The sequence below is a fragment of the Hippocampus guttulatus genome, chromosome 6 (assembly GCF_054856545.1).
Source record: "Hippocampus guttulatus isolate MCC_2025c chromosome 6, RoL_Hgut_1.0, whole genome shotgun sequence".
Lineage (NCBI taxonomy): Eukaryota > Metazoa > Chordata > Actinopteri > Syngnathiformes > Syngnathidae > Hippocampus > Hippocampus guttulatus.
The window spans coordinates 17,617,672-17,644,641 of NC_141266.1; the positions used below are offsets into that span (position 1 = coordinate 17,617,672).

General features: G+C 41.6%; 3 protein-coding genes across 5 annotated transcripts; 2 read left to right on the forward strand and 1 right to left on the reverse strand.

Annotated features, from left to right (window-relative positions):
• Nucleotides 1-5,433: 5,433 nt before the first annotated feature.
• LOC147203861 (small ribosomal subunit protein eS27-like) lies at nucleotides 5,434-9,971 on the reverse strand. The gene is made up of 4 exons (XM_086112896.1): nucleotides 9,930-9,971; nucleotides 9,352-9,460; nucleotides 7,768-7,878; nucleotides 5,434-6,297 (listed from the first exon to the last, which is right to left on the reverse strand). Exons 1-4 carry the CDS (start codon nucleotides 9,933-9,935, stop codon nucleotides 6,269-6,271), a joined length of 255 nt encoding a protein of 84 aa, XP_085969022.1. The 5' UTR covers nucleotides 9,936-9,971; the 3' UTR covers nucleotides 5,434-6,268.
• Nucleotides 9,972-10,692: 721 nt separating this feature from the next.
• rab13 (RAB13, member RAS oncogene family) lies at nucleotides 10,693-15,956 on the forward strand. The gene is made up of 8 exons (XM_086112895.1): nucleotides 10,693-11,130; nucleotides 11,527-11,587; nucleotides 12,806-12,866; nucleotides 12,944-13,021; nucleotides 13,995-14,084; nucleotides 14,331-14,396; nucleotides 14,517-14,567; nucleotides 15,094-15,956. Exons 1-8 carry the CDS (start codon nucleotides 11,007-11,009, stop codon nucleotides 15,163-15,165), a joined length of 603 nt encoding a protein of 200 aa, XP_085969021.1. The 5' UTR covers nucleotides 10,693-11,006; the 3' UTR covers nucleotides 15,166-15,956.
• A 994-nt stretch (nucleotides 15,957-16,950) lies between these two features.
• Nucleotides 16,951-26,864, forward strand: entrep3 (endosomal transmembrane epsin interactor 3). Of its 3 annotated transcripts, XM_086114560.1 has the most exons (14): nucleotides 16,951-18,003; nucleotides 18,780-18,836; nucleotides 20,075-20,182; nucleotides 20,315-20,431; nucleotides 20,495-20,602; nucleotides 21,693-21,853; nucleotides 22,038-22,137; nucleotides 22,228-22,300; nucleotides 22,695-22,995; nucleotides 23,419-23,741; nucleotides 23,843-23,884; nucleotides 24,070-24,245; nucleotides 24,410-24,556; nucleotides 25,460-26,864. In XM_086114560.1, the coding sequence occupies exons 1-14, from the start codon at nucleotides 17,770-17,772 to the stop codon at nucleotides 25,703-25,705; spliced, it is 2,193 nt and encodes a 730-aa protein (XP_085970686.1). In that variant the 5' UTR covers nucleotides 16,951-17,769; the 3' UTR covers nucleotides 25,706-26,864. The 3 variants fall into 3 exon arrangements, with proteins under 3 accessions (XP_085970686.1, XP_085970688.1, XP_085970687.1); XM_086114562.1 differs by lacking the exon at nucleotides 20,495-20,602; XM_086114561.1 differs by lacking the exon at nucleotides 18,780-18,836.
• Nucleotides 26,865-26,970: the final 106 nt, after the last annotated feature.

A 26,970-nucleotide genomic window follows, 5' to 3' on the forward strand; every position in this document is an offset into this window, starting at 1 on the left:
ACTCATCATGAGGGGCAGGGGATGCAATGCCCTACCAGCTCCAACAGATGGCACTCTTTTCTTTTTTCCTCAATCATTCAAGCATGTACAGTGAAACTCCTCTACGAAAAAAAATGACCATCTATACTAAGGCGTTTTAGCCGAAAAAAACGATCATGTATAGTAAGGCATTTTGAGCCCCAAAAAAACGACCATGTATAGTAAGGCATTTTTGGCCGAAATAAAACGACCATGTATAGTAAGACGTTTTTAGCCCCAAAAAAACGACCATGTATAGTAAGGTGTTTTTAGCCGAAAAAAACGACCATGTATAGTTTGGCGTTTTTAGCCAAAGAAATCGACTATGTACAGTATATCAGGGCGTTTTTAGCCGAAAAAAACGACCATGTATATTAAGGCGTTTTTGGTCGAAAAAAAAGCATGCATAGTAAGGCGTTTTTAGCCCCAAAAAAACGACCATGTATAGTAAGGAATTTTTAGCGACAAAAACGACCATGTAGGGTAAGCCCTTTTTAGCCCCAAAATAAACAACCATTTACAGTAAGGCAATTTTAGCCCCCAAAAAACGACCATGTATAGTAAGGCATTTTTGGCCGAAAAAAAATGACCATGTATTGTAAGGCATTTTTGGCCGAAAAAAACGTCCATGCATTGCAAAGCATTTTTAGCCGCAAAAAATAACCATATATAGTAAGGCGTTTTTAGCCCCAAAAAAACGACCATGAATATTAAGGCGTTTTTAGCCGAAAAAAAATGACCATGGGCGTTTTTAGCCGAAAAATACAACCATGTATATAGTAAGGTGTTTTTGGCCGAAATAAAACGACGATTTATAGTAAGGCGTTTTTGGCCGGAAAAAAACCCGTCCATGAATAGTAAGGCGTTTAAACAAAAAAAAAAAAACGACCATGTATAGTAAGCCGTTTTTGGCCAAGAAAGAAAAACCCACCATGTATAGTAAGGCAATTTTGGCCGAGAAAGAAAAACCCACCATGTATAGTAAGGCAATTTTGGCCGAAAAAAAAAGACCATGTATAGTAAGGCGTTTTTAGCCCAAAAAAAACAAACATGTATAGTAAGGCGTTTTTAGCCCAAAAAACAAATGACCATGTATAGTAAGGCGTTTTTAGCCCAAAAAAAACGACCATGTATAGTAAGGCGTTTTTAGCCCAAAAAAAAGATGACCATGTATAGTAAGGCGTTTTTTGCCGAAAAAAAAACGACTATGTATAGTAAGGCGGGTTTCGCCGAAAAAGACGACCATGTATATATAGCACGGCGTTTTTGGCCAAAAAAAGCGACCATGTATACAAAGGCGTTTTGAGCCGAAAAAAAATAACCATGTATAGTAAGGCGTTTTTAGACGAGAAAAACGACCATGTATGGTAAGGCATTTTTGGCCGAAAAAATAGGACCATGTATGAGGCATTTTTAGCCCCAAAAAAACGACCATGTATAGTAAGGCATTTTTGGACGAATTTTTTTGCCGAAAAAAACGACCATGTATAGTAAGGCGTTTTTAGCCGAAAAAAAACGACCATGTATAGTAAGGCGTTTTTGGTCGAATTTTTTTGCCGAAAAAAACGACCATGTATAGTAAGGCGTTTTTGGACGAAATTTTTAGCCGAAAAAAACGACCATGTATAGTAAGGCGTTTTTAGCCGAAAAAAACGACCATGTATATAGTAAGGCGTTTTTGGACGAAATTTTTAGCCGGAAAAAACGACCATGTATAGTAAGGCGTTTTTAGCCGAAAAAAAAACGACCATGTATAGTAAGGCGTTTTTGGATGAAATTTTTAGCCGAAAAAAACGACCATGTATAGTAAGGCGTTTTTGACCGAAAAAAACGACCATGTATAGAAAGGCGTTTTTAGCCGAAAAAAACGACCATGTATAGTAAGGCATTTTTGGACGACATTTTTAGTCGAAAAAAACGACCATGTATAAAAAGGCATTTTTGGACGAAATGTTTAGCTGAAAAAAACGACCATGTATAGTAAGGCGTTTTTGGACGAAATTTTTAGCCGAAAAAAACGACCATGTATAGTAAGGAGTTTTTAGCCGAAATAAAACGACCCTGTATAGTAAGGCATTTTTGGACGAAATTTTTAGCTGAAAAACACCTTACTATACATGGTCGTTTTTTTTTTTTTGGGCTAAAAACGCCTTACTATATATACATGGTCTTTTTTTCGGCTAAAAACACCTTACTATAGATGGTCGGGTTTTTTCGGCTAAAAAAGCCTCACGACACATTGTCTTTTTTTTCGTCGAAAAACGCCTTATTATACATTGTCTTTTTTTTGGCTCAAAACACCTTACCATACGTGGTCGGGGGTTTTTTCGGCTCAAAACACCTTACTATACATGGTCGGGGGTTTTTCGGCTAAAAACGCCTTACTACATGGTCTTTTTTTTTCGGCTAAAAACACCTTTCTGTACATGGTCGTTTTTTTCGTCGAAAAACTCCTTATTATACATGGTCTTTTTTTTCGTCTAAAAACGGCTTACTATACGTGGTCGTTTTTTCGGCTAAAAACACCTTACTATACGTAGTCCTTTTTTTTTGGGCTCAAAACGCCTTACTATACGTGGTCGTTTTTTTTTGTTAAAACGCCTTACTATTCATGGTCGTTATTTTCGGCTAAAAACACCTTACTATTCATGGTCGTTTTTTCGTAGAAAAATGCCTTACTATACATGGTCGTTTTTTTGGGCTAAAAACGGCTCATCGTTCACTTCAATGCACTTGAATTACACTGACCTTCAATTCCCGTAATTCAAATTCAGCATAAACTATTTAAAAGTTATTCACGTTTAGTTTTTGGTGGCAAATATTCCGCCTCACAGCGTCACACTTAGTTTAGTTTTGGTTGTAAAGTGTCCTAGAGTGTCTTGAAAGACGCTTACAAATTAAATGTATTATTATTATTATTATTATTATTATTATAAGAAATTTCAGGGGTTATTTTTACTGACTATTCATTGTTCATGACATGTACAAATGTTTGTTTTCCTAACACGCTGTCCATTCTTGTTTTCTTACAGCCACTGTGAGACCTAACAGCCTAACATCTTGGGCCTCAGACCAGGAAATTGAAGTCACAATCAAAAGATGGCTACATCTTGCTCCTGATCGGGATGGTGACAGGAAGGAGAGCATGAGAAGAAAAGAGGACATGGAGAGCGCAACAATTTGATGGACAGAAAAATACCGTTCAAGAGTAAGCTGCATCCCAATTTGGACTTTGTGTTCACTGTTAAATAAAGAAAAGTGCATTTTTCCAGTGTATGTTGAGTTATATGTGAGGTTCACAAATTATGACAATAAACATGTTTTTGGGACTTTTTTTTTAATGTGGGTCAAATATGGCTCATGAAAGATGTGGCTTCGTTGAGGTTGAATTCAGGCCGATATCAGGAACCTGTTATGGCCCAGCATCGGGCCGGAGTAGGGCCAGATATATGGTTTTACAATGCGGCTCAGATCTGGGCCGAATGCGGCCCACATCATGGATGCCAAACGTGGGCCACTGCAGGACCGTCATTCATTGGGTATGTGGGCCGAGTGTACGTGCCGTGTCTGCCCCAGAGCTGGGCTAGACCAATTTTGCTGACTGGGCGATTATGATGATGAGGTGAATGATATGCGTTCTATTTTCTGATGATACGCTTCATTTTACGAACGTCATAATGCTTTGTGTCACACACAAGAAAAGTATGCCGTTTCTATGAACCACTTAAAGGACATAAAGATCAGTGGTTCTCAAACTTCTAAGTACCACCTCAAAAAAATACTTAGCTCTCGAAGTGTCCAAACAAGAAACTATCTTTCAGCTACATTTGAATAAAAATTGTAGCAAAATAAATATTTTGAAGTGTGTGATCACACCAGTACTTAGAACACGGTTGTAAAGTATTATTTATATTTTGGGAGTCTCTGCCGCGGCTGCCAGGGAGTTTGACGGCAGTTTACCTCCTCCTCCCTGCAGCAAGATTTTCCTCTGGCCCAACACCGGTCGACAGATGATGAATGACTGTCTTACCTTCATCCTTTATGCTCTCGTAAAGTCCACACCGACACGTCCTGACCTACACCAACTGCATGCACGCAAAGCAGGAAGATAAGTGAAGCTGCTGTGCCTGGAAAAGGAGAAAGGAATCAAATTTAAAGGTTAGACGAATTTACATGACCTGCGGTGTTGTTTCTTCGTTGATTGATAGAAGGTACGGGAACTGGTGTAAACAAACCCATCTATTCTGTTTCTGGAATGATAGCCAGCCTGGTCGCTAGCCAATCACATGGCACATAAATACAAACTGACATTTACAGTCTACGGTGGATGGCCGGAGGGAAGATTTGTGACCCCTGAATTTCAGAACTGTGAGGCAGACATGCTAACCAAAAGGTTTAATGTGCAGTGTGGTGTAAAAAAAAAAAAAAAGTACTAAAAGTATTGAAAGAAAATTACCTCATTTAAATACAGCTCAACTCACCTCACAATGAGCACCGAGTGAAAAAATAACATTTTGACAAAAAAAAAAGAGGCTTCGAGTTACATATTGCCCCACTCCCATCTGAAGTTTACTCTCAGAAATAACATTAAACGAAGAGAATTGCACGTTGTATATTTAAAACAACACCATATCTTGACCCCAAAACAGACCCCCTATCTGGCCTGTTTTCGATGTCTCCCTCCTCCAACACACCAGATTCAAATGATCTTAATCGGAATCAATCAAGATTTTACAAAACGTGCTGATGAGTTGTCAATGTTTTTTGGCGGGGCGGGGGGGCTATTTGAAATTTTCACCGAATTAAATTTCAAGCCTGAATGAGATTGCAAGTGAATCCACAAAAAGTCAAACGACGTGGGTTTTGTGACACGTTCAGCTTTTTTAGATGTGTGAGAAAATTGAATACAGTACTGCAATATAAAACGTACATCATAATAAGAAAGTCTTACATTTGACTACATGACGTTGTGTAGAGCAAACAAGCCACAGTGCAAATATGCAGGTATATCTCTATTTTTTTAATTACACACCTAAATAACGAATAAAAACCTTTGCTTCGGTCCCTCGAATGAACTTGCAAAAAAAAAAAAAAATTGCTCCTCAAATGAATAATTCATTCGCAAAATGGCTCAGGATAAAAATAGTTGTTTTGAGCCTTAGACATGCCAATCAAAACAGCCTTATTTAGCTGATTTTTTTTTTTTTTAAATACTACTCTTGGTCGGTTCTCATTAGATTGCAGTTCATTAGGAAGGCTGCGGTTTCATCTCGCAAGAACTGGAGACCCAATCAGTGCAACATAGACAAGAAATTAACTCGAATGAATGAGTGTCATGATTAATCAGCTAAGATTAAATATGGATGAGGACTCTCTGAAGTGCGAGGTACGAAAACTAGAGTAATCACAATCAGATTCGACATCAGCCAGATTTTTTTTATTTGGTCAATGAACAAGACAGCAAAAAAAAATTTTTTTTAAATACACTACAGTAACATTAAAAACTGCAAAAGCAAATAATTGAACGTTTAGCATAAGATTAATCACATTGTGAAAATGGCCAACAGTGTAGCCAGGTTTTTTTTTCCAATACACATGACAGCAAATGATTTTGTGCAACTTTATAAAAACTTTTTCACTGATATTACACACAAAAAAGTGCCATCATAACATCTATTAGTATGTCTTAAGCAAGCCAAAATCAAAACCAAGCAATGTCATCCATCCTCTGAATCCCCCAGAAAGAAATTGACCCGGCCAATCACCTAACAGATCAAATACCTCAACATCGACTTTTTGGTCCAAAGCTGACCTAATTGTTGCATTTATTTGGCAGGTTTTAAAAGTCTTTCATGAATCATGCAAAAAGCTGCTTCGGGACTCATTCACAGGATCAGAGCAAGAAATTGTAATCTCCACGTGGAGCCAAATGTGTCTATTCTTAAAAATGGTTTGGATTTGTTGGATATTCTCCGTTCTCTCTCACCACCTCAGTCTTGCTTCATGTACCGGTAAATTGTTCTGCAAATTTGAACTCATCTTAGCGAGTGCACACAAAGCACTTGAGCAACGATAACGATTGAGCCAACTGGGTTTATTTTCAAGGCCATGATTACGTGGTGGCTAAGGATGGGGCGCTGTTTATCTTGACTCTGATGATCTTTGCTTTTGTGCGTTCTCCTCATCGACGCCAAAGCAGCGGCACCTGATTCGAAACTTTTGGTCATTCTCAACTGCATCCTGATTCAAGTTAGTGTTGTTTCCTCCTGAACGAACATCCTGGGAAGAGAGAGAGACACGGACAGACATTCGGTTACAACACCTCAAAGAGATGGGTGAATGACGAAGTAAATAATTGGTGGGTAGAAAAATAAATAAGGGGGGCCCCTCCCTTGTGGTTTTAACGTTAAGTTTGTGGGGAGACTGAATGTGATGCCAGATTTAAATTTCACAAAGTTTGTGCATATATCTTGGTGTGCCAACAGAGTCACAGAATGAATCGATGACAGACACTAATTCTATCTACCCGATCAGAGTGACGGCTCGACAAATGCGCTATGCAGTGTTGGGGGGGTCAGGTGCACCCACACCATCTCAAAATGCAGCTCATTGCCAAAGTCATGGTTGCCATGGCAGCTAGATACAGAACAAAAAAAAGCCAGGATGCTCCAGTGCAAACAAGTCGAGTCTTGTTGCCGTCTTCTTCTGGTGCACCCGCGTTCCTTTACGAACACCTTCAGATGCTATCAGCCTTCTGGAACCATTGCTGCCGCTCCCTTTCACCCGCAAAAATGCCGCGCCGTGTTTGTGCTCGCAAGTTGAATGTGTTGGAAATGCATCAGTGATGATGAATTTCTGTCACAGCTGTGAGAATCAATGTCTGCCTTAGTCGACACCCGGTTCACGATGGATGCGATGAAAGGGCAACACAAAGGCAATGATTTAAGACTTTCAAAAGTGATTCTGTATAGATCGGCTGTGTCACACCGCCTAAACACATGCTGTATTATGCATGTGTCTGAAAGCTTGAGGCTTGAGTGAAGATTTGATTTCTCTCTAAAATCCTGTAACAGGTGACACAGCGCCCCAGACCTTGGGATTCTAGTAGGGCCAAAACATATAAAATGATGAATTGTATATTATTCTACAATACAAAGTATGCACAGGAAACTGATACTGTTGAAAGTGAAATATGTAGAAAAATAAATAAATGTAGACACCAAACTGGGACACATTTGGTTACATTTGCATTTGAGCATTTTTTTTCTGTTGCAAGCATTTGTCATTACAATATTGGTAAGGAAGCCTTTTTTTAAATGATTATTATCTAGGACTCCCCCTACTGGCCACAAATGTAGTTTCTTTTTGTGCCAGCATTAGAGAAACCGCACTTTAACAATAAATTTGACATTCAAAGATTGCATACACACATTACAACATGTCAACAAATATATTCTTGTTTGTACACACCCGCACAGATTCTGTTGTAACTTCCACTTATATGACCGTTAAGAATGTTGAACATTTAATTCAGGTGTGAAAATAAGCTCATTATTTCGACCCCCATTATTTCAGATGAGTGCCACTTTAAAAAAAAACAAAAAAAAACGGAGGTTTCACTGAATTTTACACTTTTGATGACAAACACGTGTGTCATCAAAATTATATGATCAGAGTAAAGTACTCTCAATACTGTTTTGAAACTATAAGTGTGCGATCATGAGAAGACAACACTAAAGTGGCGCATACCTTCCGTAAGGCGAGCTTTCCCACCCGTAGGCTGGCAGAGGACCGTGGAGCAGCCGACACACAACACCACAGTCTGAGCGTGACTGAACACGGTCGTGATCTTGTAACAACCTGAAAATATGACAGCCCATAATTACACAACTGTGTGCGCGCTTTTGGGCTGTAGCTATTGAATATTTTGGTATTCGGACATCCTACTGAAAATTCTATCGGATAATCAGGTATTATGAAATCATTTGAAAATACTTTTGCTTGGTTATAAATACAGAAGACAAAAAAAATCAATTTCCACTTAATAATTAACATCCAACCAGTTTTCATTTTTAGATAGACAATTTATACTTTCATTCAAACTGTGCATTCATTGCAGCACACTATTTTCATCTCTAGAAAGATTTTAAACAAATCTCTCCCCGGATATTTTTATCTTTGAGACGAGGTGATGTCAGAAGCACAGGAGCGATTTTGCTGGCTAAAACAACTTACCGGTACTTGAATAAGTCTGGTTTGTTAAAAAGTGATCAGTAGCAAAGGCCCCTGTGCACATTTACATATGTTAAACTGCCGTAAAAAGTACTCCTGACGGCTCTTGCCAGCTTATATGGGGCACTTGAGCTTTGCTAGCTGCTAGTGCTAGAGCTGGCACAAAACGCAACAGGTGCCGTACAACACAGTGTCAGTGTAATTAAGTGATTGTTTTTTTCCTCAGTGATTGAACGTCACTTCAGGACAACGTTCTGTTGTGAAAATCAATAACAGTTTGTGACAGTCCAAACAGTCTGGATTTCAAATAAGTCGTTACACAACAAGTCGAGAACAACTTCAAAATAAAAGCAGAGCAATGGACTGATGTCCACATATTATTTGGTAAGGTATGCCCCGCCTACTGCCCGAAGACGGCTGGGATAGGCTCCAGCACCCCCCCCCCCCCCCCGCAACCCTAGTAAGGATTAAGCGGTTCGGAAAATGGATGGATGGCTTATTTTGAAGTTGGCCTTCTCAGCGCGTTGCTGTCATGCATATAGCATCAACAATTTTTTTTTTAACCGAGATATCCAAATTACTTGAGGATGCATTTCAGCCCTAGTGTGCTTGCAGCAACACTTGCAAAGGAGTCATTTCACACTCAATTCAATAGCAGCCGCAAGAGTCAGTGTGTGCCTCATTTGACACCCTCATCACTACATAAACCAATGAGAGGGCAACACATCAAGGCAAAGTATCCATCCAAAGATGTTTATCAAATGTATTTTTGCTTTATACTTAAAATCGCTCTCCACAGCAGTGATTCTTCAAGTGGTATGCAAAATCCCTCAAGTAAAAAGCAAAGGATCAAATCACAAGTAAAGTAATATAGTTCAGCTGCAGTCAACTTCAAAGTACAATACATATGCATTGAATATTTTGGAGCATATTGTCTTTTTTTAACTAAATAATGGGAACTAAGCCAAAAGTCAAACAACAATCATTTAACTGATTAGCAAAATATTTTTTCAGTGGAAAACTAGAATTACTGCAGAATACAGCTACCAGTGCTTTTACATAATGTTTAAATAATGATTTTTAAAAACTGAACAAACAGACCTGGACATTTTACGTCCATAAAATAGGAATTTGGGCTCTGGACGAGTCGTTTCTTCTTGTGTCTCCTCTTCTCCTCCTCAGAGGAGGGAAGCAACAGATCCTTGGCAAGCTGCAAGTACAAAGAGTCGTGAATAACTCCATTAATATATAACTATCATAAATGGATATGACAAGCAAACAATTTCAGGCAATAACGAAAAATGTTTACCCGTACCTCGACTGCATTTCCCAGTAAATTATCATGGATAGTGTTTTAACTCAAAAGATGCGAGTTTTGTTTTTACTGCCAGAATTATGTTTGATGAAAGAAGTAATACGATCAGGTTAAACAATCGTCTGTACTATATCTCAACGACACGGTAGCTCACGTCGCCAATGGACAACGTGGGCTGCTTTTTCGTCCACGTGTCTCGCCATATTGCGTCCTTTCTTGGCTTCTAATTTCCACATTACACACACAACGACTCGTCCGTCACCAACGTAATTAAACAAAAATATACATTAATTGCGAAATAACCCTATCGATTTATACACTTTTAAACGACGGAAACTACTTGAGTGAGCGTAACGGTACTTACGGGCATGTCTGTACTTGTTTGGAGTCTAGGCCGGAAAAAGACGCGCGGATGACGCAGCGGAAGTTGATTGAGCGTCACGTGACCTTGGAAAAAGTAGAAAAAGAAAAAAATACGTTGTCACCTTTTTTGCATATTGTTCCACACTTTTATTTACAATAGATACCTTATATTTTAATATGTATTTTTTAATTGTTGATAATGACAGAAGGCTATGCAAATGTTTGTAATGAAAACTACGCCTTTTAATGCTGTATGCAAGTAGTTGAGTCTGTGGTGCCAAGTTATCTATATAATTCTGAAAATGTTTTTCTCAGATATTCTAATCTCTGCCATTTAATTTCTTATCGCTGATTTTTCCTGAATTTGAGGTATTTTGTAAATATTTAGTTAACCATTTAGTTAAAGCGACGTATTTGGACAATGTTTGAAGGTGCATATTCCTATTTTATATTTTTCTTTAGTTCTTTGTCTGCTTTTAGAAAATCAGAACTTAAAAGTTGCTGGCTCTTGAGTAGTTTTGTCATTGAGTAATTATTTACTTTTACTCAATTCATTATCTTATTTTAATTCATGTGTTTTTAAATGGTGTCATAAAAGCAGTAGGCCTAGTCTTGAGTATACTTTTGGGTACTCATCCCACCTCTGATAAAGCCTCCGACATTGCTTTTGAAGCTCATGTTAACCTTACTTTTAAAGCAATCAAATGGCGTCATCTAGTGTAGCTTCCCAGTAACGCTCGCCCGAAAGATACTCCCACGAAGATCTGGGCCAAAGCAAGTTTTTTTTTCTCGTTGTTGTTGGGGGGAGCCAGAGAAAAAACACGTAGACACTTTGGTATGTTTGTAAACGGACTCAAACGTTCTTTTTGTTGAAAAAGTAAGACGACATTACGGTGATGTATGCGGATGTGAATAACTGGTCAACAACGCTGGTCAACCCAAACGGGACAGAAGAGGGGCGCTAAGAGGAATCCGAGTTAGTTTGAGAAGGAAGGGAGGAACGTTTTGCAACAAAAAAAAAGACCAAGCGCTTCTGTCAACTTTTAAGGACCTCTCTTTGAAGGAACGTCTGTAAACTATGGCGAAAAAGTATGATTTTTTGTTCAAGTTGCTGCTCATCGGGGACAGTGGAGTCGGTAAAACTTGTCTGATCATTCGCTTTGCTGAGGACAATTTCAACTCCACCTACATCTCAACTATCGGTACGTTTTCTTTTTTTACATATATTTAATTTTTAGGCAGGGGCGGGGGTATCACTTCCAACTGAAGCTCTCCTTCCATTTTATTACCATGTCTAGACTGGCCTGTGCCTTTTGTCTTCTCGTCTTTTTCACACATTGTTCCTCTCCCTATTCAATATGTGAACTCACGCACACTCACACACACACACACAAATCTCATTCTTCCACCCACACTCATTCCAATCTTTCTAACCATCTCTCCCTGTGATTTTGAACCAGTCTCCACCCAACGGTCTGTGACTTATATTATGCTACACTATGTCGTTTGTGTGTGTGTGTGTGTGTGTGTGTGTAAGAGTGGGTGGGTTCAATACTGTGATATTTTAACAGATTGTTTGCCCCAACCCCTCTTCCCAGGCATCGATTTTAAAGTCAAAACCATTGAAGTTGACGGGAAGAAAGTGAAACTGCAAGTATGGTAAGAAATGATGATGTGTTTTTGAACTGTGCATCACGTGACACTCGATGAGAACACATTATAACAGGGGTGGGCAAACATTTTGGCTCGGGGGCCGCATTGACTTTTAAAATTTGACAGAAGGGCCAGGTCAGCACGAGCTATGGTACATTAAAAAAAAAACTGCATTTGTTGACAGTCCATATCAAACATCAACAGAACAAAAGCATGAAAGTACGGTATTAATATACTTTTTTTAAATGACGACAGTGTTGTTGATGACCTATTTTAGCCTGTGCATTTCTGCAGATGGGTTGTGATCAGACCAGTAGAAGTAGAGCGATACAGAGGTCCTAGGTGGTCGAAAAGATCCCGCCCCCCCCCCCTCCCTGTGTTCTGCAACTTCAAGTCAATGCACCACCTGGCGGTGAAATGCCTGTCATTACAAGTCCAATTGAAATGAATGCAATCATTCACATCGAACCTTAATTGTGGACCGACCTTCGGCGGGCCGGATTAAAAGGACCAACGGGCCGGATTCGGCCCGCGGACCGTAGTTTGCCCACCTCTGCATTATAAGCACCTCCATCAAAGTGAGCTCCGACAGTATTCAAACTTCTGTCTTTACAAAGGCAAGAATGATCATTTTTGAAGGACACTGTCCATGGACTTGTCTCAATACTAGAGCAAAGTTTAACTTGCATTTCGCATCATTCCCCGAGAACCCCCAACCCCACCCTGCAAATTCAACATAAAAAACGGCAATGGTTGCAATTTCATCAGACTTTTTATTTTTAACTGTATTTAATTTTGGCACATACGCCCCCCTAAGCAATGCTGCCGTGTGTGGCCACACTTAATGTACATGCCAGAAACCGCAGCTGGATGTCATCCATCGTAGTGACTCTTCAAAAAGGTGAAACAAACCCCCAGATTTATTCCTTTGGTGCCCATGCATGACTTCTGTTCAAACTCATTTCATGCGACTTTATAGAGAGGTCAAATTCTGAATTCCTCAGCAGTTCCACTGTGCTTGATTGTGACATTATTTCCTATCCTGCCTGTAGCTCTCCATGCTGTCACTTCAAGTCAGATTCATTGGTTGCGTCTGCACATATTCTTGGCAAGCCGATGATAGCCGTTTTGATCCCTGCCAACATTTTAATAATGCACCCGGCAGATGAAGAGTGCAGCCCTGCGTTCTGTCCACTCTGTTCTGACCACTTTTGCAACGCGCAGGGACACAGCGGGCCAAGAGAGGTTTAAGACCATCACCACGGCCTACTACAGAGGAGCCATGGTAAGCCCGGGATGATCAGGTCTTTGTGCTCGTCACATCCGGTAAAGAGCGCTGACCTCTCTTTCGCTCTCTGCCAGGGCATCATCCTGGTATACGACATCACAGACGAGAAGTCCTTCGAAAACATCCAGAACTGGATGAAGAGCATCAAAGAAGTGAGCCTATTCTCCTTCGAGCGAAACATTTAAAAATAGCGCGCTCAGTGAGTCGCACACATGTTAGTCATGAGTGTCTTGCCTTTACTCACTGCAAGTACTGCGCGACGGTTAAAAGAGACACTTCACAGAAACGCGTCTGCGTACATGTACATTTGAGAAAGGTGAAAAGTGAACTGCTTATTCAATCAATATGCTGATAGATGGAAAGTAGAGTTTAGCGCATTAATTTAAAGAGTGCATGTTCTCCCCGGGCCTGCGTGGGTTTTCTCCGGGTACTCCGGTTTCCTCCCACATTCCAAAAACATGCACGACAAGGCTGATTGAACACTCACAATTGTCCCGAGGTGTGGGCGTGGATGGTTGTTCGTCTCTGTGTGCCCTGCGATTGGCTGGCAACCGGTTCAGGGTGTCCCCCGCCTACTGCCCGAAGACAGCTGCGTTAGGCTCCAGCAACCCCCTGCGACCGGATTGGAAAATGGAAGAAAAAGTGAAACAACAATTTCCACTATGCCATTCGGTTTGAAACACCGGTTGGAAATGGACAAATGTCTTTAAGTATTAACAGTGATATTTGATTGGTGGTTTACTGATGATTTCTCATGATTTTGAAGCTACATTTTAGACGCAAGTGCATAATAAGTACTTGACCCGGTCATTTTGTGAACAACCATCTTATCTGTGGTGTCCCAAAGACGTATTTGTTTTGACATCCCGGGAACTTGAATCACCAAATATGATGTGTCAATGTCCAAACAGCTGCAAATTGACTCACTTTGTCTCAAAGGCTATCAGTTATCTCGACTTTAGAACCGAGACTGTGATGGCGTTACAAACATCCATCATCTTGTTTGTTTGCTGCCTTGCAATGTCGGTCTGTCCGTTTCTCCCTTGAACGCATCCCCCAGCCAACATTTGAATGCAGCTCAACCCGGCCTAATCAATCCACCCCCCTCCCCACTTTCTTCCCCAGAATGCATCAGCAGGGGTGAGCCAAATGTTGCTCGGAAATAAGTGCGACATTGAGGCAAAGCGGAAGGTTACCAGGGAGACAGGCGAAAAGGTGAGCTGACCCTGACAGCGATGGCCATCTGTGTTCGATTTTGCGATGCTTATTTTTCTGCAATTTTCAATGCGAGCGTGACACGTGTGAGCTCTCGCTGACAGTAATGATCAGAGGGGCGGGATTGTTTGCGTAAGGTGCAAGCGTTTGGTGGCTGGACGCCCTGTTTACTTGAGATAAGAAACAGGAAGTGATTGCCATCTATATCCTGGCCCTGCGTAATTATGTCGCGCTTGTTGTTTACAGCTGGCTAAAGATCACGGTATCAGGTTCTTTGAAACCAGCGCCAAGTCCAGTATTAACGTCGAGGAGGTGAGCTGCGATGCGCCAAACTCAACAATATTGACTCTTTGTTTTGTTTTTGTTTTTGTTTTTGTTTTTTTACTTAGGCATTAGCATTCATCTTTGTCTGTTTCTATTTTTATTTTGTAGTCCTTTCTGTCGTTGGCAAGAGACATACTTCACAAATCCAGCAAAAAACCCGTAAGTCAAATATTATAGCAGGGGTGGGCCAACTTCTGTGCTGTTTGTTGCACATTTAACAAGAAAGTTGAACAGGAACATTTGATTTTACAAATTGGGGGGAAAAAAATCATTCAGTCTAATCAATGTAATTAGAATTAATGAACCGTAATATCCATGTAAAAAATATTTCAATATTTTATTGCATGTGATAAAATGATTACGACATTATCTCATTAGGTCAATGAATTAGAAATACATCAAATTGAACACATTTTAATGAACACGTTTTAGGAAAACATGCAGTCAGGAAGTAAAATAATCGCATTTGGCCCAATTTCTTGTAAGTCTGTAACCCGCTCAACATTTGTAAAAAAAAAAAAATTAAAAATCATGTCAACAATGAAGTAAGAATATCACATGAAAGCCAAGCGATATTTCCAGATTCACTTTTGGACAGGGAAGTTGGATCGAGGGAGGGAAGACTGGAGGAACTTGTGAACAGGTCCTAAATGTCGTTTTCCTGTTTTTCTTCTTTGTTCAAAAGGGTCCCACGGGCCGAGAGGTGAAGATCACCAGCAGCACACAGAAAAAAACGTCCAAATGTGCTCTTCTCTAGACATCGGCGCGCGCACACGCACACGCACAGCGCCAGTTGCCCTTCAACTTAGAATTTTTTCTTTTTTTAACTCATCAGTATGAACCAGACAGACACAGGAAAGTCTCACGTCTCCATCTGGTGGCTCACACGTTCACTATGTACACACCACAGTTCTTGTTCTTTGCACAGTCCCGCCCCCCCAACCGCTTTGCATTCCATTTCCGAAAAGGGCTCATCATACAGTCAGCGACAAATCACTTAATTGGCTTTTTAAGAATCATTTTTTTGGGGATTCATTTCTCCCATTCCTACTCGTGGCGTGTGCAATATGTGTGACCGCCGAATCCTGAAACGGAGGACAAGTGAGCATTTGTGAGGTGCGATTGTGTCGATCTTACCACAGACTGAATCGGCTTCCAATGTAGTCTTCGACATGTTCGACTATCTGTTACCTTTGATATTAGAATCAAGCAGAAGTAACGCACCGAGGAAAGGTAGGACACCCCGAAACTAAATACATGAGGTGAAAAGTAAATGTTGTCTGAAAAAGACTGAGTATGTGGAAGTTTGAGGCGGTCATAAGTGCAATATAGAAGATGTGAGGAGAGATGACTGATGGATGAAGCAAGTGAATGATGACGATGTGAGATTTGTGAGACCGTTTGAGCAATTTCCTGCTCACTCACAAGTACGTGGATGACAGCAGCTCACTATTTTCTTCCCTATCCAAACACTTGTAGGCTTCACTCCGCCGCTATATTTGGATTTGGTTTGTGGCCACACTTGTGTTGAATAAAAAATGAAAAGAGTGGTCTTTGTCTTTGTGGTTTGGAAACACTTCACTCTCAAAACTGTTTGATCAGTGCCAGGGGTTTTTCCACTTTCTTTCTTCCAAAACGCTTTGCTTTTGAAACAAGACGCAGCCAAAAGCAGGGCATTTATTTACCCTGCGGCCACACAAACATCCCGCAATCACATTTAGATGATCGAAGCGCCTGGTGTGACCTAAACGAAATTGGAAGGCGGCAATCGGCTGCAACCTTATTCCATTCTAGAATTTGAATTCCTTTGTTAAGGCTCCTGCTCCAGCTCCAAAGGTGAAAATTAGCCACGTAGTAATCATAATGAGCCGAATAGCGACGCTGACTGCTGCTGGGTTTACACCAAACGGCGTTCACAGTCTCAGACTAAAAACTGAAAGTCAGAAGAAAGTTTTATTGAAGACATGGCGCTCGCCCGTCATCTTGATCGTTTGGTTTCCTAGTTCAACATTGGTAAAAATTCAACTTAGCATAATGGGGGTGGGGGGTGCCTTAAAAAATCTTGTCTTGTAAATAGTGACCCCGCAAAATTCAGTCTTTTTAAAATCTCAGTCTGACACTGGGCGGTGACGAAAAACTGTAACAATGTTGGGAGGTGTGAAATGATTCCAAGGGTCTTTACCAAATCTTCTCAAAGTCTTGTGTGCTCAGGTGGACCATTTTCAGAACCCCTCCACGTTTGTGGTCTTGTCTGTCACACATCCTTAGTTGCAGTGAGTTAATTTGCAACAAACTCTTCTCTGTATGTGCCCAGTGTCGAGTAGAGTCCCTAAACAAAATGTTGACGCTTATTCATTTTTTGTTGTTGTTGTTGTTGCTTCACGTGTACGGCAGCTTGTTGCCAGGCAACCATCAGCTGGGCCCTTCCTTTTTTTCCTTTCCTCCTTCCCTGCTATAAGCTTCCTTCCTTCATCTCGCCCTCCCCTTCCCTTCCCAGCATCAGCACCCACCTCCTCCGCATGCACGCTTTACGTGCCTTGTCATCACGCACCGGGGCAGGCTCGGGCTTGCATATTATCGCACGATGCCTTTTTCCATCCCGGAGGCGGATCATTCACGCGGCAAAACACGCAGCGGCGTTTTAAAACACGGCTTTAGGATGGTATTTTGACGTGCGGCGTGGTGTTAAATGGGTAGCTTCTGAAAAGAGGAGGAGGGCGCAGCGGGCTAACGTGCGGGGCACTTAACACGCGAGTGAACGTGATGCCCGCGTGACTGCGGGGGAAGGAAAGAGGCGGCACACCAGGCGGACTTGTCACCGTTTTATCCCTTCTGCTGCATTTTTTTCCCCAAATCGATGGAAAGTGGTTCGTGTGGACAAGGTGAGAGATTGTCGTCGTTTTTCTTCTCGGTGGTCCAAACAGAAGGTCGGGTGATGCTCCGCCCGGGAGGAGAACAACGCGCACACGCAAATATACACACACGCAAACGCAGCGGAGAAAGATGAGCGTCTTTTCATCTTTCCTGTTTTGGGATGTTTGACAATGCGAAGCCTGCTGCTGCTGCTGCATTGCCACTGGCGAGAGAGTGGAAGGAGAGAAAAGAAGCAAAATAATCCTGATAAAATAAGCGAGCAAAAAGCGTCAGTATGAGCCACGCGGAGGAGTCTTGTTGCAAGAAGAGGTTGCTGCTGTGAGATGTATTGACTTCTACAGTCATGGCTGAAACAGTCAAACGAGCTGGCTGTTTGTGTGCTCCATTCTCAACTTTCTGCTGACCAGGCTCCAAATGTTCAGCCACCCTTGAACTTTGCTTGAAGACCGATAGACTAAGCCCAAGCTCCTTCCATCACATTTCTAACATGCCCTCGCCGTCAGACTCCAGCAGCGTGGCATCAGCGTCAGGGTCACGGGGTTGGTCGGACAGCCGGCGTGGCTTTTCGGGTCGAGGCCCCGGGGGGGCCAGGCTGCTCCTTTACCTGGGCCTGTGCCACCTGAGCCTGGGCGCCATGGTCCTGGCCTTCTCCTTCACCAGCATGGCCTTCACCTCGTCTGCTCGTGTGAGGCAGTCCTGTCCCTTCTGGGCTGGATTTTTTGTAAGTATAAACCAACTCACAGTATCATATATGCTACACTGGAAACTTTAAAGCCCAACATGGAATATCGCTTGCCTGTCTACATCGGTTGCCTCACTGATTGACTTCAAATACTGTATATCAATTGTTTCAAGTATTACAACACCACCGCATACAGTAGATGCTATTTGTTAGCTTACCTATGGCATTTCCCATTATGTGTTAGCATCAAGCTAGCTGACTTAAAAGCAAAGTTATGTGATTGTTTTAAATACACGTCTTTGTTTCATGTTTATTGTTGGATTGATTATTTTTAGTCATCATAGTCAAATTGGACAAACCTGACATTTATTTTGTTGTAAGCTTCTCCTGGGCAAAAAAATAAATGCGTGAAGCTACTTTTTTGAGGAATCTGCCAAACAGCTGTGCCACTCATATCATTTGTATCTCAAGCCACCACTGTATTTAGTGTAATCATGTCTTGACGGTTACAGTTACAGGTTTGTGCAGACTATAGCACGTTCTGACTTACTGTGCAATATGTACAAATTTGATTTTGGGGCCACAGTTGCAAATGGATGTGTGGTGCAAACACAACATTGGTCATCACCAAAAGAACAGCATAATAACTACATTGAAGCATGGTAGTGCTTGATATGGGGGTGATTTTCTTCCACTGGAACTGAGGGTTTTTTTCTATCACAGCATCCCGGCATTTGAAAGAGGGTGTGTAGACTTTTTATACCCACCGTAAGTGAGGTCATAGAGCTTGCATTTATTGCTGTATGTCTTTGTAGGTGGTGGCATCTGGGATAGTTGGCATTATCTCATGGAGGAGACCTTTAACGCTAGTGGTATGTCCATTTTCCGTTTCCACCCCAAACAATTTTTACAGTGACATCAGACCACTTTCAGAATAACCAACTCCAAAAACATCAACAATAACTGCGGATAGTCCTGTATGAAACATTCATGGTGGCTGTTTACCCAGCCAAGTGTGCTAATGCTAGCTAAGCACCCGTTTAGTTGCTTCATTGTTGCAGAATATTCTCATCGCATCGAACTGACACTCTGCCACAGCCTTTATCGCAAACATATCAAATAACAAAGCAAATATAAGACAAAATAGAACTCAATGTAAAGACTTACTTAGCCTGATTAGTAAGCGGGGCAACAAGCAACTCTTCTTCTGTACGCATCCAACCTGAGGTTGCACTTGTTGGCAGGAACATGACAAAGATTCATCTTTATTCCGAATTATGATCATCATGAATGATAAAAACCTCATTCATGTCACATTGGTTTTAATTCATTTGTTTGATTACAAGCACAGCGGGCCTTCACAGTTCTACAAATCATTTCGAATGATCTCCCTGTGCCCGTGTGGGTTTTACTCAAGCTTCTGCCCACATTCCAAAAAACATGCATGTTATGTTCATTGAAGACTCAAAAATGCCCAAAGATGTGAATGTGAGTGTGAAAGGTTCTTGCTAAAAAGCTGGGGACCGGTCCAAGGTCAAGTGGGATAAACTCTGAGTAGCTGGAATAGAAAAGGGATGGATGTCTTATTACACCGGAAAATATACAGTAGATGGAAGAAACAGAGGGGATGTGGTTTGATGTGAAAGAGAAATAACCAACAAGGCACTTAGTCTTTCCAAAAGATGTCATGCAAGTGCACTTTTTCTTTTTAATAGACACCATAAACAACAATTGAACGTGACAGTCCACACGAGGGGTCTTGTATTATTAATCGATCTGGCAACCCCTCGCAGATGGATCCTCTTGTAGCTGTGAATTATTAATACATCCCTGTAAAATATGACTTACATATTTGCAAAGTTACTCCAGGCTAGAAATGTGTTTATCCGAATCCTGGATGAAACGGATGCGCTTTCGTCACTCTATCAAACGGCTGGAATTCCAACGATAGTTTCACTTTGGTCCAAATTGATATTGCGGTAATGTATTATCTTGAAAAAAAAAATAGCGGGCAAAAGACGACCATTTGTCCAAATTAGCTATCAGGCTCCGTGGTTCTTTTAATGAATGTCGGAGAATAAAAGTCTTTTGGCCTTGGCTCCCTCCACAGGTTTCTCTTTTCATGCTGCTGTCTGCAGTGTGCGTGATCCTCAGTTTGGCCGGCTCCATGCTCTCCTGTCAGAACGCACAGATGGTCAAGTCCATGCTCACCTGTGAGGTACAAACGCAGCCCAAGCCACACACTAAAATGCCCTTCGAAACAGATGCGCGATGGAACATTCCAGGAATTGATGACATTGTTTGGTCAGATCGTTCCGCAGTGTCTTGACTTCTCACTCTTTGTGTGTAGATAGAGAACGGCCGTTGTGTGTGTTGCGTGGCCACGGAACCCTGCTCCAGCAAAGAGGATGGAACACTTGTCCTCAACCTGAATTCAGACTGCCACTCGGTTAGACATCAACTGAAGGTAAGGAGGTTGCGTCTCCCGCAAGTGCCAGAACAGCTGAAGATATTCTATATTGTTATGCAGGACTTGTTGTTTAGCGCGTGTGGTCTGAGCATTCTTTCCACCATCATCTGCACTCTGTCCACGGTTACCTGCAGCATCCATATTTTCTCCTTGGACCTTGTGCACCTGGTGAGTGCACACAAAGACACTTTTTTTTTTTTTTTTAAATCAACAAGTGCTCAAAAATTGCAGTTCATACATTTACCAAATTTTGACTTAAAGTCACTTGTTTGTGAATGACAAGACCCCCCCCCCCCCAAAAAAAAGAATCAAATGACTAAAAGAGCTATAAGTAACATACATTAAAAACAAAACATTATTTGTTTACGACATTGTGTAGGTAAAGCAATCTTTTTAATCATTCTATTAGATCCTGATGGTATCTTGCATAATCTCCATCACTGATTCACAGTTTATGACTCTGTATCATTGGTGTTGCACCTCTCACGAGCTTCCTCTAGTGGTAAAGACTCACTGCCCAAGCATAGTTTGGTTGTATTTATCTTTTTAGTGCAAGACATGCATTGCGTCTTAAAAATCGTTTTTTTTTAACATCCTGATTTTTTTAACCTTTTTGTGCAATGCATTATAATTGAATCGTTATGAAAGTACATTTTTTTTATCTTCCTATATCCTAAACTGTTTCAGTGGCTTCTAACAACATTACGGTAAATATGCAAAACTTTCAGTAATACAACCTCTGCCTCATTTTGATGAATATAGACCTAACTAGGCCATATTTTTCGTTCTCGATAGTATTTTATCATTTCTACACTTTATTTCAAAATGTAAAACATTGTTTTGAGGAAAACGGCATTTTAAAAAATGTTGCATTCTTTTGCCACGTGATTGTAAGATGTGAAAAACAGATCTTAATATTCCATCATTTTTCTTGCCTCTATGACTTTATTATTGAAAAAAACCTCAGTCTTATAATATTCCTCTTTCGATATCTGTTTTTGCCTCATAATACTTTCAATTGTCTTCTGATATTATTATGAGCTCTCCAATAGGCTAGATGGGTACACAGATAATGTGCGACATACTTCGGCTCCAACAAAAATACAAAACTTTTTTCACTTCCTTGTGTCATTTCCAGCTTCAGGAAAAAAACAAATCAACAAACAAAAATGCACATGAACTCAAAATTCGACCAGAGTATGAATCTTGCATTATACAGTGTATATTATCCAAATTTGCGTTCTTTCCCCCCACCCAGCTAGCGCCCCACCGTTCCCGTTCCGTCAACCCGGAATGCACCACGCCTCAGGACGCCTTCTTGACCAACGTCATGGACTTTGAAGAGTTTGTTCCACCCATTCCACCGCCCCCTTACTATCCTCCTGAGTACACCTGCAGCTCAGAGACTGACGCACAGAGGTGAGAATAGGAAAACAATGGGCACTTTATTCGGAACGCCTTTGACTGACACGGCCGGAGAGGTTTTCATTTAACACTCCAATTATTGTTGTGGTTTGGAGTGGCGTTAAACTGCACTGCTGTATGTATGATTTTGACCCTCTCATGTTAGTAATACGTAAATAATCCAAATATTGTTGTGAAGTATCACCTACAATGGCTCCATGGAGAGCCCCATCCCTCTCTACCCGACTGATTGTCCTCCTCCTTATGAGGCTGTGATGGGACAAAGAGCTCTCAGCCAGGTGAGCGTGATTGTGGATGAATATTGTTACTTTTTTTTTTTTTATGCACATAAGTGGCAGTTTGTGCTGTGACATTTTGTGTGTGTCAAGGCAACAATGTTCGACCAACACGGTGCTGAGCTGTCCGGAGAACGAGCGACGTCGACGGCGTTCAGTGGAGAAGGTGAGTCAGGATTTATTTACACATGATGTAAAAATATTCAATCGATGCATTCATTGTGAAGGAGTCAATCGGTTGAGTGTAGAATGATCGTCTCTTGAAGGAATTGAGGCAGGCAAAACAGTCGAGCGTATTTCTTGGCTGCCAACCAGTAAAAGCGTTGTTGATTCAGTTTCAAATTTGCTGTCCAAAGAAGTCAAATTGACGCCGGCTATGAGAGGTCGAGCTACATTCATGTACTGGCATGGAAACAGGAGTTCAGAACAGAGACATATTCTTATATCACCACATTTAAAAAGATACCAGTTACTGGAATTGATTCGGTGATTTTTTGTCACGATCGCTCAAGGAAATGAAGCCAGATGCCAACTCCTTTTCCCTTACTTCATACATTTAGTCTCCATGGACAGCGGGTCTCTGCTCATGTCAGAGATCGTAGACATCCCCGATGATTCGTCCCCGTCTGAGGACTCGTGTCTGTTGGAGGTGGCGCTGAGGAATCAAGGCGGCAGGGCCAGCAGGACGGCCAGTGAGGTGAGCGACGGGCCGGACGGCGGAACGGAGCGCCTCAGCCTCCGTGCTCCTCGGTCGCAGACGCCGGAGAGTCCTCTGGCCGGAGGACCAAGAGCAAGACGTTTTCTTAGAGGAGAGAGGTCCAACTCGTGTTCTTCACCCAGCACTGCAACCACCACGTACAGGTGGGTGGGAAAATCCAATCCCAGAGTCCATCTGACGCCTTTGACATTTTACACTCCAGTCCTGAAGGTTCAATAATGTCAATTGCAACACACAGCAAGCTTTTTTTTTTCAATTCAGTTCAATTAGGAAGCTGACCCGTTCAGCTAACTAAACTGTAGTCGTTGGTAAAGTTATTCAGGTCAAAAGTCTATCATCTATCTATCTATCAATGAATGATAACTTACTGTACAGCACCACCTTGCTTTTTTATTGATATTGCAACAAAATGACTTGGGCTAATATGCTATTAGGCTAACATTGAGAATGTTCTGGTGTAATATGGTTAGCTCAATCGGTGTATGCTGAAAAGGAAATGTTTCCTAACGCAATTTACAGCCTACGGTGTAACTCGCAGTGTTCTTTACTACTGTTCGCTCCTCCAGGTCTCCAGTGTTGCGGCGCCAGGCTATGCTAGCTCGAAGTTGTTCTCAGTTGGGAGCCATAGCTGGATCCGCCTCACAACAGAAATCCCCCATACCGGACATCCAAGTTCGGCCTTCCACTCCTTTACGCCAAGCAGGTGCCCATGACAACGGCGAACAGTGTGGGGGTCAGAATGGCGGACCTCCATTACAGCGCCAGACTCTGTACCTGCGACGACGGGCCGGGAGAAATAACGGCGAGAGTGGAAGAAATGACAACGAAGGCCTCCTAAGCATCATGAGGTCACGCAGTGAGCCGGGCCTCAGCTCCTCTATTGCTGCCGGTAAATAAGGCCTGGTTGCAAAGTGTTGTGAAGCTTCCTTGGGTCCCTTGGAAAGTGCTTTATTATGGATTAAAAATGTATTTTTGCCTTTTCTCCTCCAGTGGACTTGAGCTATGGGTGCAATAAAGCGTCTCCAGACACAGGTAATATTGGCAAAATTTTATAAAGACAGAATTTTATAAGGATAATTTCAAATGCCTTGACACGAACTGGACCTCTGTAAATCTTTTTCTGTCAAGGACAAAAATGAACACGTGTGAAATTACGTGTTGTATTTTGGAGGGTTTGACAAAAAATAAAGCAGGCACAAATCTCATTTTCTCCTAAGGTCCATCCAACGAGGCGCTCCTGCTGCCCCCTACGTCTTTGCCGCCGGCTACCGCTTTACCAAGAAAAGACAGCCTGAAATCCACAGATCCGGGGGTACAAGTTCCTTCCAAAGCCCCGCCGGCGTCTCCCCTGCGTTTGCCCAAAGATTACCACCGCTCACTTGGTGACCTCAAGGTCTGTCTGTCTAAGGTTCTCAGATGTCAACACCCATACACACAGTTGATTAGCGCGTCGACCTCACAGTGCAGAGGTCTTTCTGTATACAAAAGTCACTGTGTCTTGTTTTAAGCGTTCATGTCCATATTTCCATACTGATCTTGTAACCTCTCCACCGCAAGGTGACTCGAGTCCTGATGGCTCGCTTCCTGCAGCGCTCCAAACGCAACCTGGCACCCTCCTCCGAGCATGCCGGGAGTGCAGGGCTGGTACCTAAAAGGAGAGGAGGAGCTGAGGGCGCTGCCACCAACCATCTGTCTTTGGAACAAGTATGTCCACTCCATTACACCTTACCTGATTCCCTCAAGTGGTCGCTGTCTTTGTAATGGATGTTGTACCCCAATCTAGAATGCCTACCTTTTCAAATCAGGAAATAATGACCTCAGATCAATTACAATATCGTTCACATTGAGTGGAAGCCACCCCAAAACACTCAATAAAACTTTTTGCAATGTGCAAGAAAAATAGCACTCTATAATATTGGACGTTCTAAAACATATAGTAATGAATTAAATAGAATGTAAATAATTAAATAAACAGGATGGACATTACAATTACATCATTGCGGCTCTTTCTGGTGTCCACTCACTTGGCTACTCGAGAGCGGTATAACAGAGTCATGCAGTCGTGTTTGCAGAGGATAATGGAAATATGCTTGTGAGTATTGTGATATTACCTGTTGACGTATTCACTGATGCGCCATTTGTGTTCAAACATCCACTGCTAAAAGAGTTATAACACAGCTGCATAGATGCTACTAATTAGCCAGTCTAGGGTGTTTTGTGTTAGCATTAAGCTAGAGGGTTTCAAGGCAAAGTTATGGGTTTTTTTTTTTTTTTTTTTAACACACAAATAATTCTCTTTGTTTTATTTTTAGTTCGACAGTAAGTTTGACACTCATCTGAGAGTGTCAGTAATGAAGCCTAAGCCTCCTTTTTGCGAATTATTCAATATTCGCTGGTGTTTGTGCAGTGGACAAATGAGTGCAATAGAAAGTGAGCAGTAATGTTGTTCAAGATTATACCAAAAGTGAATGATAGATGTCCATCCTCAGCCACTGCTTGCAGAAATAAGGTAATTCCAAATGTGACATGACTTTATATTCATCATAATAAACGTGTTTTTCGTTGTTTGTCAACATACTTGCTGGAAAAAAAAAAAACATTGTTCAGGTCTGGCGAACCCCTTGGAGCACCAATAGAGGACAACCCAACCAGCATCCCCACCAGCGTACCCACCATCACTCTCACAGCGACAGCCGCCACAACCGCAGCCACAGTGGCCACGCCCCGGAGGGCATCCACTTGCGGAGCTGCGGGGATCTAAACTCCTCGTCCTCTGTAACCGTACGCCGAGTGGTGTCTCCTCACCTGCAGCGCGGCTCATCGGGAGTTCTCTACTCTGAATCTGCGCTGTGAAGACAAGAAGGAGGTCGGAAAAGATAATCAAGTACAGATTGCAAGTTGTTCAGATATTTCAAGGCCTATCAACTCTAAAGTATTTTGGCCTGATTCAGAAGGTGCTGTACATTGCTCTGAATACAAGACCACACACTTGCCCTGCTTCATCTAAACAGTGTTAGCCGAAACCCTCTTTCCATTCCACTGCAGCCTTAGTGGAAAAACCTTGGAGACTGACAGACCCTCAAGCGTTCAACATAATGGATTACAAGATCCTAAAAGGCCCTTTTATACCTTGCTGTTCAACACAAGGAATTGGCAGGTTGGTCATTAAAAAATGTATTTTGTCTTCCATGTAAAAAGAAAAATGAAAAGATACTTAACCATCCATATTTAGCCGAGTGTGATAAGATAAGCAAACCTGTTCACATTTTTCTTCTTTTCACAATTCTACCCCACCAGCGCATTTGCTGGCATACATGATATGAATGCACGTCTTGTATTCTCTATGACTGGCCCCTTGGAAAAATGATGTGGTGTTCGTGCATGTTTTGCGACCCCCACAAACATCAGACAGAGTATATCATGTGAAATGTCTTCATTTGCATGGATTGACACTTTTTCTCCCTTGTCCACAAAAAAACGTACAGGAAGTGTTGAAAGACAGGTACTTTATGTGTCTAATAAAGTGTTGCAAACAAAATATGCAGATTCAGCACACTCGTTTGGTGTGCAATATGTCCTTTTGCACCAAGCATATCTGATTGCGGCTTTCACAGTCGGATCCTGTAAGATAAATATGTTTTCATTGCAGTGTGACTGATGAAATGAGTCTCTTGCAATAAATGTACATATTTGTAAGGACACTACCATATAGGGCTCACTAAGGACATCAGACAGATTTTTTTTTCTGCAAAATGTACCAGAGTGAAGATGATAACATCAGCAAAGGCGCATTTTGTACACACACACACACACACACACAAACAGATTTTCAATATGTACATGTACTGTATACACACACAGGGACTCTCCACCGAGCCGTGTTTCTACCTCCTCCTGTCTAACATTATTACTGCATTATGTCTTGCATTATTTATTTGAAGAAACGTTTATCTGTATGGCAGGCTTTGCAGGATATAGCCTTAAAACCTGAATAAATTGTATGTTAATCGAACACCTATTTATTGGATCTGCTTTTAAAATACAGTTGATTATTTGTGTCTTTAAACATATGATAAAAAATAATTCATATAATTTATTTTTTTTTCCTTCACGTTTTA